Consider the following 15,593-nt stretch of genomic DNA (forward strand, 5'->3'; position numbering starts at 1 on the left):
ATTGTATTCTCCATAGTCCTGTTATCCCTCTAAGACTTTAATACAGAATTCTCTTGGTGACCAGAGTTCTGTCTTTAGTCACAGTGGTATAATCCCATTGCCTTCAGATACTGTTTTCCCCAAATGTATACCATGTTTGTCTCACAGCCTTTTTAGGTGCACTGACAACACAGCCTAAACACACCATATCAGCTGCTCCAAAGGTAATACTCTAAATCAGTGCAGTGTCAAATGGAAGCTGCCTACCTTCAAACGAAAGATGAAACAAACCAATCTTGCCTGAACAGCTCATACCTTCAGATAAAACCCAAAACAACATATTATGACACTTTCTACATCAACAAAATATGTATTTAGTAGACCAAAATGGAAAAGGCTTTAAGTTAATGACTAACTTCCTAGTTGTGTCTTTGGTTGAGATCCCCAAAGGGCCTTAAATTAGATGATTAGACTTGACAGTAGACTATTGTGATCCTTAACTTTTGGATAACTGCTTTCTATAGGAGAATGCGTAGCCCTGAGTTATTCAAATTCCATCTGTGATGCACAGGATCCATCAGGATCCTCAAGATAGGAATTGTAACTGCCAGCAAGGAGCTGCCTAAGCAAACTGGTATAAAATGGTGGGGACAGATGTGTCCTACCTCTTTCCAACTCTCGCACATTAGCACTGCTAAGAGCTGCCTGCCTCCATCCCTGTTTAATCAAAATTCTCAGCAGAGATCAGAACTAGCAGCCCACGCAAGTGCCCAAGTAATTAAGACAGTCAGTCTCTCATTACATAAAACCTGACAGCTCTGAGAGAAGTTTGAGAGCTCCTTCTGAAGACAGCCTCTAGTCTGGGGCCAGGGAGCACATCTCAGGCAAAATCTGGAATTGTGCCATGTTGCCCGAACACAAAGCTATGCAATGGTCGTCACCAGCATCATTGTCTTGAACAAAGATGGCTGATGCTGTATTTTGGCGGGGGGGGGGCAAGCCAGTAGACGTGCTCTGAGAAGCTGATGCTCTATTTGGGGGGGGGGGGGCGGGGCAAGCCAGTAGACGTGCTCTGAGAAGCCTTTACCAGCTTGAGCTCTCCAGGAGCAATAGGAGGAGAGACAGCTGCGTTGCAAATCTCGGCAGGCCTTAAATATCAAATAGGCCTTAAATTGCACAGCAGTCTCAAGACTTAGGTGTCCCCCAGCGTGATAAGAAGCATGATTTACACAGCTGGGGAAGATTACTGTTTAAAGTTATTTAATTTTATTTTAAGTTATTTAATTTATTTTATTACCTACCAGGAGTAGAGAGCATCTGAATTGGGATACTGAGAGTCTGTGTTTTAACTGGAGCTCATATGTTTCGTATTCAAAACTTGTCAAGAAACCACGGAAATCTGGGCCTTTCGCTAACATCTGCATTCTATTCCTCAACCAAGCCATTTTAGGGATTTTCAGGATTTTTGCAGTCGTAAAAAGGAATCTTTCATTTGTGCAGATTGGCTGAGCCTCAGGAAGGGAGAACACAAGAAGGGCAGATGGAGGGAAAGCAAAGTGTCATGTTCCTTCAGGAAGGCTCTATCTCAGACAAGAAATCTTATCAACCCACGGAGCCCTGCAGGCACCTGTACGCAGGCAAACAAGGAGCATCTCTGCAATCACCACTGTCCTGGCAGCAGGCTGCAGAAAACTCTCAGCTTTTATCCATGTCTGAGTCTCAAAGATGAGCTTTGACTTTTAGAAAAGGAGAGCTCTCTTCCCGAGGCAAGGATTTTACTCAAAATGCCAATAAAAATTAAAAACAATGCTCTCAAATTTATAGTGCATCATTCTGAGGAAACCCACATGCTGCAAGAGCCTCTCACTTTCTTTAGTTATCATATAAATATCTTCCTTTCTTCTGGAAGATACTTAACCATTTTCTACGCTGTTCTCAATTATAAATGAGAATGGGCCAAACCATAACCCCCACAACACTGTTCAAATGATCTTTTTCCATTATAATTGATATTTTAGATCGCTGTATAACTGCCTCGGCTATAAATTCGGCCCATTATTTGTAATAAGTGCTGGCCTCATTTAAGTATGTTGGCTGTATTCCCAGAATAATGCTTTTGGAAGGGAGTCTGTTCATACTGGGAGAAGTGGGGGAGAGTGAGGGATGACCTACAACCCTAAAAATCTCATTAATAATGAATTGTAGCAGGAGAAGAAATCTTCTCCATAGTTAATCAGGGTCTCATCCCTTTAAAAACATGACGGAGAGACATAGACACAAGGATTCCTTCTACCCCTCTAAACAGCTCAGCCCAGATCAGCCTGTTAGCTCAGGGGCTGACAAAGTGTAAATTTGCAGCGCAGCTGAGTGCAGCAAGAGTGCAGGGAATGCAGAGCAGGCAGCCGCTGAGACGGTGGAGTCTCTGGGAGGAATACGTTTGTATCCTGAAAAAAAGTATCACCAGTGTATGTCCCCTGCGCAGCCAGGTCAATACAGTGGACAATTTGCTTCTGCAGAGCCTGTAGAGGAGTCTGTGTGTTCCCTGCTCCATCTGTACACGGTGCCGGACCCAACAGCAGAGCAGCACTGCCTGCACCCTTCCTTATTGGAAGTATCATCTTGGTTACCTGAGAGGCTCTGAAAATTTATTAGAGGATGAGTTGCTTCTCTGGCACAAAGCTACCCAGCTTGATAAATGGCTTATCCACCTCAACTGCCCTACCTGGATGGGTCCGAGACCCCTCACTGCTCCAGGTAGCTGTCAGTATATACTTCGACCTGATACTTTTCTTCCTGTGCTTCTTCAGCTGCTGGAAAGGGCAGGGGAAGACACAAGGGACCGGGGTGAGGTGTGGGCTCTAGTCCTCCTAGAGGGGATGGGTAAAACCGAAGAGGTAGGTCTGTGACAAGGAGGCAAGGGAGTGCCCTGGAGAGGACCATATCCTGCAGCAGCGTGTGGAGGGGACAGGGTGGGAACGGTGCGGAGGAAGACTTGGGTGAGGATTGCAAGGGCGACCGCTGCTGCTGTTGATGGGAAGGGCCACCCCTGCCTCCGTGTCTCGATACGGATTGCAGCAGTGACGGCAGGTTTGGCAAGTGGGTGAGCAAGAGGCTTGCTTGGACTAGGCAGCACCTCCGGCCTGCCACGCTCCATGGGCTGAGAGCAGATGCCTAATCCGCCAAAGCCTTCCAGCTGAGTCTGCTCACGAACATGTGGCAGGGTAACATATGTGCTGTAGGCAAGAGAACGAAAGAAGCTAGCAGAGCGGCTCAGCACTGGGAGGGCAGCGCTGGCAGCTCGGCAGTAAGTCCTGGACCGAAGTGAATCCCGGGCGAGTAGGTAGGTGGCTGCAGCCTGCTCGTTTCTGTGGGAGTGCAAAGGAGCTGAGTCACAGATAGTTGGGTTTGTTGCCACTGTTGCTTGAAGTAAAAACTAAGCAAATAATCCAGGAAATTTGCAGTTATTAACGTCCAGTTGTTACTACAGTTGAAAGCACGAAAAAGGGCAAAACTGAGTTAGTACGGCAAACATAAATCTGTCAGTTCCCAACTCTCTTGTGCTTGACTGGCAACCAAGCAATGTTCTTCTAGCCCAGGTTATTTGCCTTTGAAATTTTTAATGTTTTTTCCCCACAAGAAAAAAGCAGAAGGTAAATTTTTACCGGGCAACTGCAATTAATCCCCAAAACGCATCATCATAGACCTCTAATTGCCTGGATTACCACATGGGTTGCAGTTGTATCAAAGATAAGATTACCTCCATGACATGGCAGTGGACAAATGTGGTGGTCTGGGAGGAAAGGTACCAAGGTCAATGGGAGTGAACCTTTTTTCTTTTTCCTCCTTGTCTGTGCCTCCAGTGTGATCAGAAAAAGCTAGAAAACACAGAAACCATGTCTTGGGTCTTAGTGGTGGTCCCTGTCTCTGTCCTTCCCTTCCCTCCAGTACCATCTGCTGCCTGTCATTCTTCCCAGGGCACTATACACTCTTACCGGCCTGGGTTACTTGTTTACAACGTCTTGAGTTCATTTATGGTTTTACTGCCTTGCCAGAATTTCTCTGAGGAATGCAAGAGAAAGAAAATACTCATTTGCAGCAGTTCATGTTGTAGAAAAATCTAATTACATTTCAAGGGATGAAGATGGCTTCCGTACACTAAAGACTTTCCCCTGCTAAATTGCAAAAGCATATTGCAAGTAACAAAGGGGCTAAAACTTAAAAATACACCAAGCAAAAAAGCAAACAAAAAAATTGCCACAAGAATGTTTTATGCCAGAAATCATTAGACAACTGCAATTGAAAGGCCATTACCAACTCCCACTATAATAAAAGACATTATAATTGCAGTCTGAACAACTAGGGTGACACTTTCTACATTGTATATTTGTCTCCCATGGGACGCATCTTGGCACTGCTGTTTATTAATGTAGGTGATAATCATACAATGAATGACTGGATTGATAAGAGTATATTGAGAGCAGCTGCTAAAAATAGCTATAAGAACAATGCACATATCTTTACTGGAATCCTTGAAAACAAACAGGAAGGACTGTCTCTAAAAATTACTGAAAGTATAAAATCAAGATAGCCGTAGCATTTAGAGAAATTTGTTTGCATCGCAAATAATTCCAAAGTTCACATTTTTCTTGTGAGAGCAGGAATCTGTCCTAGTGAGCACAACAAATCACATAGGTAATTAGATATTGTGTAAAAGGTAGGTGTATATCTTTGCATTGTAATACCACCTATATTTGTCATGTTAGGAAACATACCGGTTTTAAATTAATGCTTTTTCTGGATGTCAGCCAATTCCTCTTATAATTATAATCTTTTTTCCTTCTTTTACCATTTCAGTTATTCGGGTGTTTCCTAGCTTGGGAGACACGAAATGTCAGCATTCCTGCTTTGAATGATAGCAAGTACATCGGAATGAGTGTGTACAACGTGGGGATAATGTGCATTATCGGTGCTGCTGTTTCGTTCCTTACTCGGGACCAACCCAATGTGCAGTTCTGCATCGTTGCTTTAGTCATAATATTCTGCAGCACCATTACTCTCTGCCTTGTGTTTGTACCTAAGGTAGGTGAATTTGTTCAGTGGGGGTCTGGATTTTTTCCCTTCTCTTTTGCAATTGCGATTTAATATGTAAAAGTTCATTGCCTTTTCAAGTACGGGGGATGCGTGTGAATTCTAAACCAAGCCCATAAATAATCTCTTGTCTCTGGATCCTGAGAGGAAGAACAAAGCTTCATGAGATTTTGGAGAAAGTGGACTATGCAAAGTACAGGAGTGTGAATACATGTGTTTCTAATGCCTATATCTTTACTGAATCTGTGACTGGGGAAACAAAGGTTGTTTTCTGTAATTTCAGTGGAATAGTCTCCATTTCCAACTTTTAGGAACTTTTTGGAAAGGGTGATAAGTGGGGACTCAGGGGAAACGGGTCCAGTTGTCTACTTCGCCATTTTTCTTATGTACCCTAAGCAAGATAATCAGGATCTCTGCCTCTATACCTACAAAACAGTAAGACCCGGGTCAACTGTGTAGAAACCTCTGAGGTATTCAAATGTGGTGGTACAATAGACTTTATCAGTACTTCAGAGGAAAACTGTATGTATGCTGCAAATGCTGACACTGAAGATATATTTATTAATGGGTATATTAGTGGGCTAAGTGAGGCACAGACCGGGAGGCATAAGATTGAATTTCGTTTTGTTCCTTTGGGCTCTGAGATGTGTTTGTTGTGTATTGTTTGAAGAACTGAGAAGACACTTACCCACAGAGGGCTGGAACTTGATCATTTCACTTGCAGGGTTAAGCTTTAGACGGGAATATGATGGATCTTAAATGAAGTGAGTTTTCAAATGAGTTGCGATAAAAAGTTTGTGACTGTAGTGATCCATGTTCAATCAATGTATTGAACAAATTATATTGAATAGGTTCTGGTGCTGAGTGTCATCCCTGGTGATGGTTCTAAACAAGAACTATATGTGTAAAAGGAACAAGCTAATAAATTTATCACAAACAAAGTTAGAGGCACGGACTATCAATGGAAGCTGACTTCTGATCTGCAAAAAAGGTGAAGTAATTTGTTCCCCAGGACTGAATAACCAGGATGTTTTCACAAGTTCTGCAATTCACTTCTTAAATTTTAAAAAGCTATACAGGCATAAATAGTCATATTTTTATTCTGGGTTTTAGGGAAGAATCACAGCTTCATTCTAAATTAAGGGAACATTCACAAACACAGCTATGGAGAGTACTTTGAAATACTGCAAGATTTAAGTGTGTAAGCTGTATGAAAATGCATATTAAAACTCTGATGCCAAAAATACCTCCCCAGAATGTCAGAACTCTCTTCAAAGAGAAAATATTATTAATGCTGTGACATGCTCTTCTGCCCCTTTCCTTTCATGCTCCTTTGCCCATTCTTCTTTTCTGCTGCCGCAGGCTTTGAAATGACTTTTCTGTTTCCTTTTTTAACCCCTTCATCTGCTCTTTTAAACCCCAATTACCCTGCCCTCATTTTTCCTCTCGGTTCTTTCTGCTCAAAATACAAACATGAACCGTAGCCTTCTAGCATGTAGCACTTAATCTCATTCCATGTATTGTCAGGTTTCCAAATGTTTAGCTATTTTGCATTAAAAATGGTCATTGGATAAGGTACAAAAACAAGAGGTTGAAGCAGGAGCTGGAATGCAGCACTTCCAATGCCCATGTGAGTGCTTCCACAGCTGGAGGGTCCTTCTTCTTGTGCTTGTGTGTTTTGCCCTACGTTTCTTCTTGCCGTGCTGTGCCATGAGCACTCTGTCCTGCAGCCTGCTCCAACACAGGTTTCACAATGGCCTTTCTGCTCCCCGGAGAAGATTTGATCCAACACCACCCAGTTTGTACATCTAGGAAAGGTATCAGTGTGAGACAGGCACCAAATCTCGCACCCTTAACAAATATGTAGTCAGTTAGTACAGTTTTTGTGACACAGGAAGATTGCTGACGAAATACTAAAGCCTGTGGCTCATCAAGTGCAGGAGATGATAATGAAGACTTGGAAGATTGCACTTTTTCATTTATTAAACTGTGGCCAGACAGATGCAAGCAGCAACGTGGGTTTGGGCCAGAACTTCTAGTTCTCTGCTATTCAGAGTGAAATACATTCCTTTTGACTAATCTTCAGCAGTCTCCTGGGCCAACAGTGCTGGAGTTCAGTTTTGCCCCACAGCCCATTTATGAATCTGAATAGGCAACTAATCAACAATGTAGGAAAACTAGGGAACGAAACATGACATTTTTCCTTTACTTCTTGCATGCTCTACTAATCTTACTTACTTACAACATGGCAATTACTATACTTCTCCAGTTAAATGTCCACCTCATCCACTGCCATTTCGTTCAGCTCCAAGTGCCTCAGAAAAACATGAGGAAAATCCCATAGTAGAGTAAGATAGATCAGGGAAAAAAAATGTTCATTGCTCTCTCCATTTAAAGGTTTCCTCAAATACAAATGTTGATATCCATTATACTGCACCCTACTTCGTGTTACCCGATCACAAAATGTCCAAACATTTTTAAATTATAGATTTCTGGGTTCAAGGGTGTCTTGTAGAAGGGCTCTGCAGAATTCAAACATACGTTATGTATATTTATCCTGTTAGAAGTTAACTGCTATGTCTAATTATTTTTTTAAGGGCCAACACATCTACAGTATTTTTCAGCATATTCATCACTTCTTTAAAAGAAGCAATCCTACTATGTATTCTCTCTTCAAGAAGTAATTTTCCTGTGTTTATCCACGTTTATCAAACTTCAATGTCCTTCTGTATTTTCTGCTCCATCTCTTTTGAGACAGAACACTATGGTCACTTCTGTTACCCACCGAGTGCACACCATCGTTGACTGCAATGGCACTAAAACATTAATTCTGATCCAGTGTCCTGTCGAGCAGCAAGGCAAAATTTGTTCTAGGGGGCCAGGATTAAAAATATTAATTTTCTGTGTTGGTAGCATTTTTTGTCTATTTGGCATTGAGTCTTTGTAGATATTCAACGTTGACTCTGTCGAAATCGAAACTGCACAGATGTGAGGCAGCAAGACGCAAGTTCCACTGACTTTATGGCCAGAAAAAAAGAAAAAAGCTCATCTAACCTCATCCCTTGTACAGCGTGAGCCAACAACATTGCCCATGGACTTTTCCATCTAATCCACACCATGTGAATGAATTCATTAGAGCACATGTCCTTGTGGCAAATCATCCAGTCTTTAGCTATAAACTCCCAGATGAAGATGAGTCAATTGATGGATGGCTATACTTCTATTTTATATTCAGTTTGAACTTAGACCACATCAAATTGCAGAGCTTTTATCTCATAACGCTTTTGCCTGCTAATTTAAGAAGCCTCGTAATTACCATTCTTCACCTTTAACTTCATTTTAATGCAGTTTTTGGTCTGGGAGTTAGACACACCAGTCATTACAACTAGCCTAATTAGGATCAAAGAAATGGGGGAGAGGAGAGGCAGGGGGCTCTAGGAAGACTCAGCTACAGCAGGTTACTGAGGGCCTTGAGCAGTTGGGTATTGATTATCTCCAGGGATGAATACTCTCCAACCTCTCTGAGCATCTATACCAGTGTTTGACCATGCTCGCCGGAGAAAAAGGTTTTTTTTTTCTGATATTTAAATGAAATTTCCTGGTTTTTAGTCTGTGCCTCCCTTCCTTTCATTGGGTACCACTGAGAAGAGTCTGGCACCATCTTCTTTATTCTCTTCCATCACATGTTTATACACATCAATAATGTCCCCCTGATCTCTTCCATCTCAAGGTTAAACAATCATCAGGCTCTGCTTGTATCATAGAGGCTCCAATCCTTTTCAACATCTTTGTGGCCCTTCACTGGGCTTTCTTCAGTACGTCCATGTGTCTCTTGTACTGGGGAGCCCAAACCTGAACACAACACTCCAGGTGTGTTCTAACCAGGGCTGAGTAGAAAGGAAGGATCACCTCCTTTGGCCCAGGCTACTGCCGGCTTATGTTCCACTTGGTGTCCACCACAATCCCCAGTGCCTTTAGTGAAAAGCTACTTTCCAGCCAAACACGCCTCTGCCTGTTTGGGTGGGCGCTTGGGGTTTCTTTCTCCCCAAGGGCAGGACTTTGTATTTCCTTTTGCTCAGCTTCAGGAGATTCCCATTGGCCCAGATCTCCAGCCTCTTGACATCCCACTGAATGGCAGCACAATCATTTGGTGTATCAACGCTTCCTCCCCTTTGAGTATCATCTGCAAACTTGCTGAGGGTGTGCTCTGTCCCACCGTCCAGTTCACTAATAAAGTTGTTAAACAGTATTGGTCCTAGGGTGAAGCCCTGAGATACAGCACTAGTGGCTGGCTTCCACAATCCTTTGAGCCTGGCAGTTCAGCCAGTTCTCAGCCAACCTCACTGGCCACTTATCTACTCAGTACCTCATCAGTTTGACTGTGAGTACATTATGGGAGGCAGTGTTGAAATCTTTGCTTAAGTCAAGAAAAAGAACTCTCTCCCCTCATCTACCAGCCCAGACACTCACTGAAGAAAGACATCAGGTTGGTGAGGCAGGATTTCCCCTTCATAAATCAACAATGACTGCTTCTAATCACCTTCTTGCTCTTAATATGTTTGGAAATGGTTCCCAGGAGGATTTGCTGCAGCACATTCCATGGATTGAGGGGAAGGTGACGAGGCAGTATTTCCCCAGGTCCTCCTTCTCACCTCTCTTCAACACAGCTGTGACATTTTCTTTCTCCCAGTCCTCAGGAACCTCTCACAATCAGTATCACCTTCCAAAGGTAATTGAGAGTGGCCTCGCAATGACATTGGCTACCTCCCTCAGTCTTCAGGCATACAGCTCATCAGGTTGCATGAACTTGTGTTCAGTTGCTCTAGGGGCCTTAGGGCTCTGGGATTTCTGGAGGCAAGTTTTACCAGTAAAGACTAAGGTGAAGAAGGCATTGAGTACTTCAGCCTTCTCCATCACCCTTATAACCTGAAAAAAAGGCAATTTTTTGTCTTCAGGCATCATCCTGATCTGCACACTTGTAAGTACATGTCAGGGACCAAGTGCTTCAGTGTCCGATCAGTCAGATCTCTCTGTCACAAGTGAGGTCTTTATTTCATGCCACTGCAGTTGCAGAACAGTTTCACGCTCTGTACCACAAAATCCGAGTGTGATGTGCTTACAAAATGATTGCCCCTTCTCTCTTCTCCCAGCCCAACACTTTGGATTATGATGCCGTACCTATGCTCTCAGGTCAGGGAGCTCCTTCAGCTTTGTCTGTATACAAATACATATGTATGCTGCTTGGCAAGTAATCATAAATTCTGTATTCTCTAGAGTAATCTGAGAAGCTCTCTCCCCCTTGCCAAACAGCTAGTAGCTTTCTCTCCTCATGTTGAGGTGATATTTTCACATTGTCACTGGGTGTTAAATCTTACTTATATTTGCTTAAATTAAATATGTTTAAGGTTAACCTTTTTTTAAGTGGCTTGTTTAATTTATTTGAACAGATTTGGTTTATTTTGGGTCACTAAAACCCAATTAAGTTTCTGTTATCTCCAGAGTGCAATCTCCCATGGGTTCTTTCTGTTAATACTCCTGCTCCATGCCTCTCTCTGCTTGAGTGTTACTTGTAACAACAGGAAAGGAGAAATTTGGAAAGATGAAACCATGCTTGGGAAGAGAAGGGCTTGGTGGGTTGTTTTTTTCTTAAAGAAGGAATATATCCTTTGAAAGTACAAAGATATCAACGAAGGAGAAAAATATGTTTGGTGAAATATTAAAGTTTATTTTAAATGTAATTAAAATCCAGTTAAATATATTTTTCATTAGTTTTTCCTAATTTTTTGGAACTCTTCTCTTTGCAAAATCATTTTGGTTCAACCTATCCTGTAAAGTTATACAGAAATCATCTCAAGTACTGCACATGGCAAGCAGAGCTCGCTTTCCAGAATTTTGTACTTGAAAGTCAGAAAGGAACTCTTGGTTTGCCTTTCGATATTTTGACATACAAAAGAAATAGCTGCAAAAATAAAATCGTGTACAGGATTTCTTAAGGCCTTTAAACCTTTCAGCTCATCACACTGAGGACGAATCCAGATGCAGCCACACAGAACAGACGATTTCAGTTCACTCAAAATCAAAAGAAAGAAGATTCAAAAACGTCAACATCAGTCACCAGTGTCAATCAGGCCAGCACGTCTCGACTAGAAGGATTGCAGTCAGAGAACCACCGCTTGAGAATGAAAATTACAGAGGTATTTTTTATTGTATATACTGCCTAGGCAATTCTTCTTTTAATATTTTTTGTTGCAATTCTGTAATCTGCTTAAACGTTGACCACTTTTTGGAGGAAAAAATTAGGTTTCCCCATAGAAAAATATTGCAATAATAGGAAACAGATGATTTGTACGAATAGCTCATTAATACAGCGAATACTCTGCAGGTGTGATAACATGAAAATGTGCCTTAGCAAATTAAAAAGAAACTTCCCCTATTTATTTGTAACAGGCAAATTACCCTGCTGCTTCCCATGGACCTGCTGAGCACCACAGAGCAATAGCTTAGAAGCTCAACCTTTACATGCAAGTGTAAGAGAGACCCGCAGCCCCAGGGGCACTTAGGAGCTCTCTTTGTTCCTGTTTATGGCTGAGTTCAGAGACTGCTGTTGCTGTTATTTCTCAACCCGAGAGTTCACTCAAAAAGTTGCTAGACAGATTTTTACATCTTCCATGAAACAGAATTAGATAGTTTCTTAAGGTAGAAAAGACCTTTACGATCATGTAAGCTGACCCTTTTGGCACAAAGGCCGTGAAGCTTCTTCAGTCTCTACCGAGAGAAAGGCTAAGTACGTGGAGCAGATGAATTCCATTAGAGCTATAACATGTATATTTTGTAATTATGTCCGTTCTTGCTCAGGAGACCTCAAATAATGACAAATCAGCCTTGAAGACTGCCCACTTTGTGAGACGAGATAACCATAACTGATCTATATCTTACAAAAAAATTAACCTGTGCTTGCCTAGTCTGGGCAGTATTCTTATAACTTGAAGAAGAGGTATTTTATTGCAACCATTACTTCTTCATCCATATCTTAACTAGCGACAATTGCCTAGGTAACCGTCAGACTACCAGTAACTCCAAAAGCAAAAGCTATGCCTGCCTTGTTAAAGAAATTTGGTTCTTCAGCTGTGCTAGGTCCCTTTCATGTGAGAGCCCTGCAATTTTTAATGAAGGCTCAGCTGGCTACTGGCTATTTCTGTTTCTTTATCCTGCTGTATTTTTTTCTACTAAGCCTCCTGACTCAAAAGATCTCAGCCTGTGCCTTGCAAGGCTCATGATGGTGATCACAGGTAAGGCTGGTCAGGGCAACGGAGCCATATTTGTGCATGAGGGCCCTTTTTAGACTTCTCTTAAATAAATCAAATTAAATACCCAGCACCAGTAGGTACAAATAAGAGTTTAATTGTCACAGGGATTTGAAGCATGGCCTACCATAGCTAGTAGCTACCGCTCTGGCTTATTTATCGTGAGTTGCTATGTCAGGTCTATAAGGAAATAATGTAAATCTAAATTCAGCACTTTTAATATTCGGTTAAACCAGTAGTGAGTGGGACGTACTCTGGACACCGTATCCTGGACAACTGTTCACAGAGAGCATCCCAGAAGGCCATTAAGATGCTTGTATCTGGTTATCTTCTACTGGGGCCATGGCCAATTGTATACCAGTCAGCCTCCGGGGAGAGCAGCCTGTGTTCAGCTCGGTGCTAAAGGCTAAGGGTGCGCCAACCCGGCATTTCTCCTGTGGCCCTTCCAGTCAGGAAACATCTGTGCTTCTCTCCCTCTCCCTCCAGTCTTAAAGGATGCTTTGGGGGAGAGAGAGGACTGGGATTTTTGTTTCTTCCCCCTCCTCTTATTTCCATTTTTTTTCCCTCTTGGTAAATTATGCTTAGAGTGGCAGTTTGGCGCTAGACATCAGATTACGCAGTTTAAGACACAAAAGATATAAAACACAGGGGTAATTTTCAAATCACTGAAGTATAGAGTGTTCTCAGCCCCAAAACTAAAAACTGTGAGTTGGAGTTTCTTCGAAATTTCATGCACACAGAAACGCAAACAAAAAGTCTAACAGGAGTCTGCCTCTCTAAGAAAGGTAAAAGGAGTAAAAATAATCTTTAGGAAAACAAAACATTCCTGATAGAGTTTAGAGTTAACTGCAGTCACTCGCATGGCTGGACATGCCCCTAATGTCATAGTTCACTTCTATTCTCCTGCATGTTCGATAATTTGATTGACTCAACAAAGTGGTTATAGCTATGTATTCCACATTTGTATGCATAAATAATAAGTAGTTGAGGTGTTTTCAGACTGGGCTTTCTAATGCCCATTTCTTTCTTATTCAGCAGTATACCCAAATTGCTTAAACTGAAGCTTATTCTCCTCATGTGCCCGGTGTGCAATATCGCAGCTGAACACAGTTTGTTACTTGTAGCGTGACTTTTAGAGGTAGTGTTTTAGTGCTATAAGAAAACTGCATTTGGCACAGTGTGGCGATTGCATTACCACCTGCCTTCTAGTCTAATTATAGAAAACTATGCAGCTACTGCAGATACCTGAAGCAACGACTCTTGAATTTTTAGGGATTCGTACTCTTTCTGTTTTGCAGCTGGATAAAGACTTGGAAGAGGTCACAATGCAGCTTCAGGACACTCCCGAGAAAACAACATACATTAAGCAGAACCACTATCAGGATCTTAATGACATTCTTAGTATACGGAACTTCACAGACAGCAAAGGTGAGCATTCGTAAGATCCGTCAGTAGCTTAATCCACAGAGGTTTTAATAGCGATCTCATTGGATTGGTGCCAGGGCACTCAGACCGTGGTAAGACAGAGCTTTAAATATTTTGGTTGCATTGTGGAAAGCATGCAGATTAACCTAAAAAGCTGCATGATACCCACTGAGTAGTTATTTCTCTGTACGTATGTCTTCTATTGTGTGTCCTATGTGTATAATACATGTGGTAAAATGGGAAACTTTGAAAAACATACTTGTGTTCAGAAGTCAAGTCTTCTGTTCTGCACGGAGAGAGGAACATCACAGACTGTTTCAGATGTTGTAAGAATTATCTGAGCCAGCCTTCAGCAGTAGGAGGCCCGGTTTAATATGTGCTCATCTGAGTAGGACGTTCACATCCTGCGTTTGGACACTGCTATCAAGCACGTAGAAGGGAAACATGTAAATATTTCAGTGCTGATTTGGACTCTAAATGTAGAATTGAAGGCACTCATGTATGAAAATTCTTCCCTAGGAACTGATAAAAAAGGATTTCATGACTACTGTAATATTCCTAAGTTGTTTCTACTGTGTCTCTTGCATCGCTCCCTGAAGAAATATATGCAAAAGAATTGCTTCCATTAAAGCTATTTCACTTTTGGGAAGCAATAAGATCCGGTGCATAGTGCAATAAAGTGGAAGCCGGGACACCCAGCTTCCATTTCTGACTCTAGAATGGATCTACTTTGTGACTTTTGGCAAATGACTTTGTACAGCTGAATATTACTATAGTACGGGAAAAACTGCTTGCCCCATGTTGGGAAGTCGTAGACTTGCATGTTTGCTGCAACGCAAGGCTCAGGCTTCCTATCGATGTGGCAACATAAGCTTGGTTATGTGGAACAGAAGCTACTCCTGTAAATATAGTTGTGGAAGAACAATTTTAGAACAGCAGCAACAGTTCATATATGCTTTTGAAGTACATTGAAATTCTGGTTGGATAAGCTTACCTTTTCACGCGCTTTTGGTTTTAGCCTGGGTATACATTTGGTTGTGTAACTTGTGTCAAAAAAAAAAAAAGAGAAAAGAAAAAGGAAGAGCTCCATAGAGTTCCCGGTGTCCTTTTTAAAATTAAAAAACAGAAGGGGGGAAAGGAGGAAAAGGAAAACGTAAATAGCTGCTGGAGGCGTGTGATTATTGGGCTGAGATCAGCAGCAAGAACTAACATCAGTGAGTGGGACGAGGCAGTTTTACCAAGCGTGTGAAAGGAACACATAGAATGTTCCACTCATGTCAGATGCTGCAGGGAAAATGATAAATCATGAATAACATTTCAAGCAGAAAAGATACATTACATTGTGCCAAATGCCCATCTGAGTTTGGGTATGAGAAATAAAAGTGATTCTCAAGAGATACGCTAGGTATAAATTTAGGATGGGATGCTTCCCACAGCAGGTTGCACTCCATTAGCAGTAGGATGCTGGCAAAGAAATGAAGGAGAAAATATAACCTTTCTGCACTTACTTGTGGCTATATCTACAAAAGACATCAATGCCTAACTGCTGCTTTAAGCACCAGCATCCAAGGTTGTGTTCCTAAGTTTTCCCCAGCACGGTTCCCTAACTTCTGCATTTCTGCTGTGCGGTACATGTTTAAAATCACCTGTATGTACAGAGCCTTAATGTACAGAGTAGTTTGGAATTATGTACTATTGGGATTTACAGAGTAGATATTTTTCTGCATACTGAAGTTGCTAGACACGGTTTTCTGAATGGACCTACCACATAAAGCTCTGCACAAAACAGGGGAAGAA

The 15,593-nt window shown here is 41.9% G+C and overlaps 1 protein-coding gene across 1 annotated transcript in view; it reads left to right on the forward strand.

Annotated features, from left to right (window-relative positions):
- GABBR2 (gamma-aminobutyric acid type B receptor subunit 2) overlaps nucleotides 1–15,593 on the forward strand; it is a 491,654-nt gene that overhangs the window by 459,506 nt on the left and 16,555 nt on the right. Inside the window, exons 15-17 of the mRNA XM_074576421.1 lie at nucleotides 4,834–5,058; nucleotides 11,079–11,261; nucleotides 13,670–13,799. Coding sequence (XP_074432522.1) covers nucleotides 4,834–5,058; nucleotides 11,079–11,261; nucleotides 13,670–13,799 — 538 coding nt within the window. The remainder of the gene's footprint in view (nucleotides 1–4,833; nucleotides 5,059–11,078; nucleotides 11,262–13,669; nucleotides 13,800–15,593) is intronic.

This window comes from Larus michahellis, chromosome 2 (genome assembly GCF_964199755.1).
Source record: "Larus michahellis chromosome 2, bLarMic1.1, whole genome shotgun sequence".
In the NCBI taxonomy this organism is placed as follows: Eukaryota; Metazoa; Chordata; class Aves; order Charadriiformes; family Laridae; genus Larus; species Larus michahellis.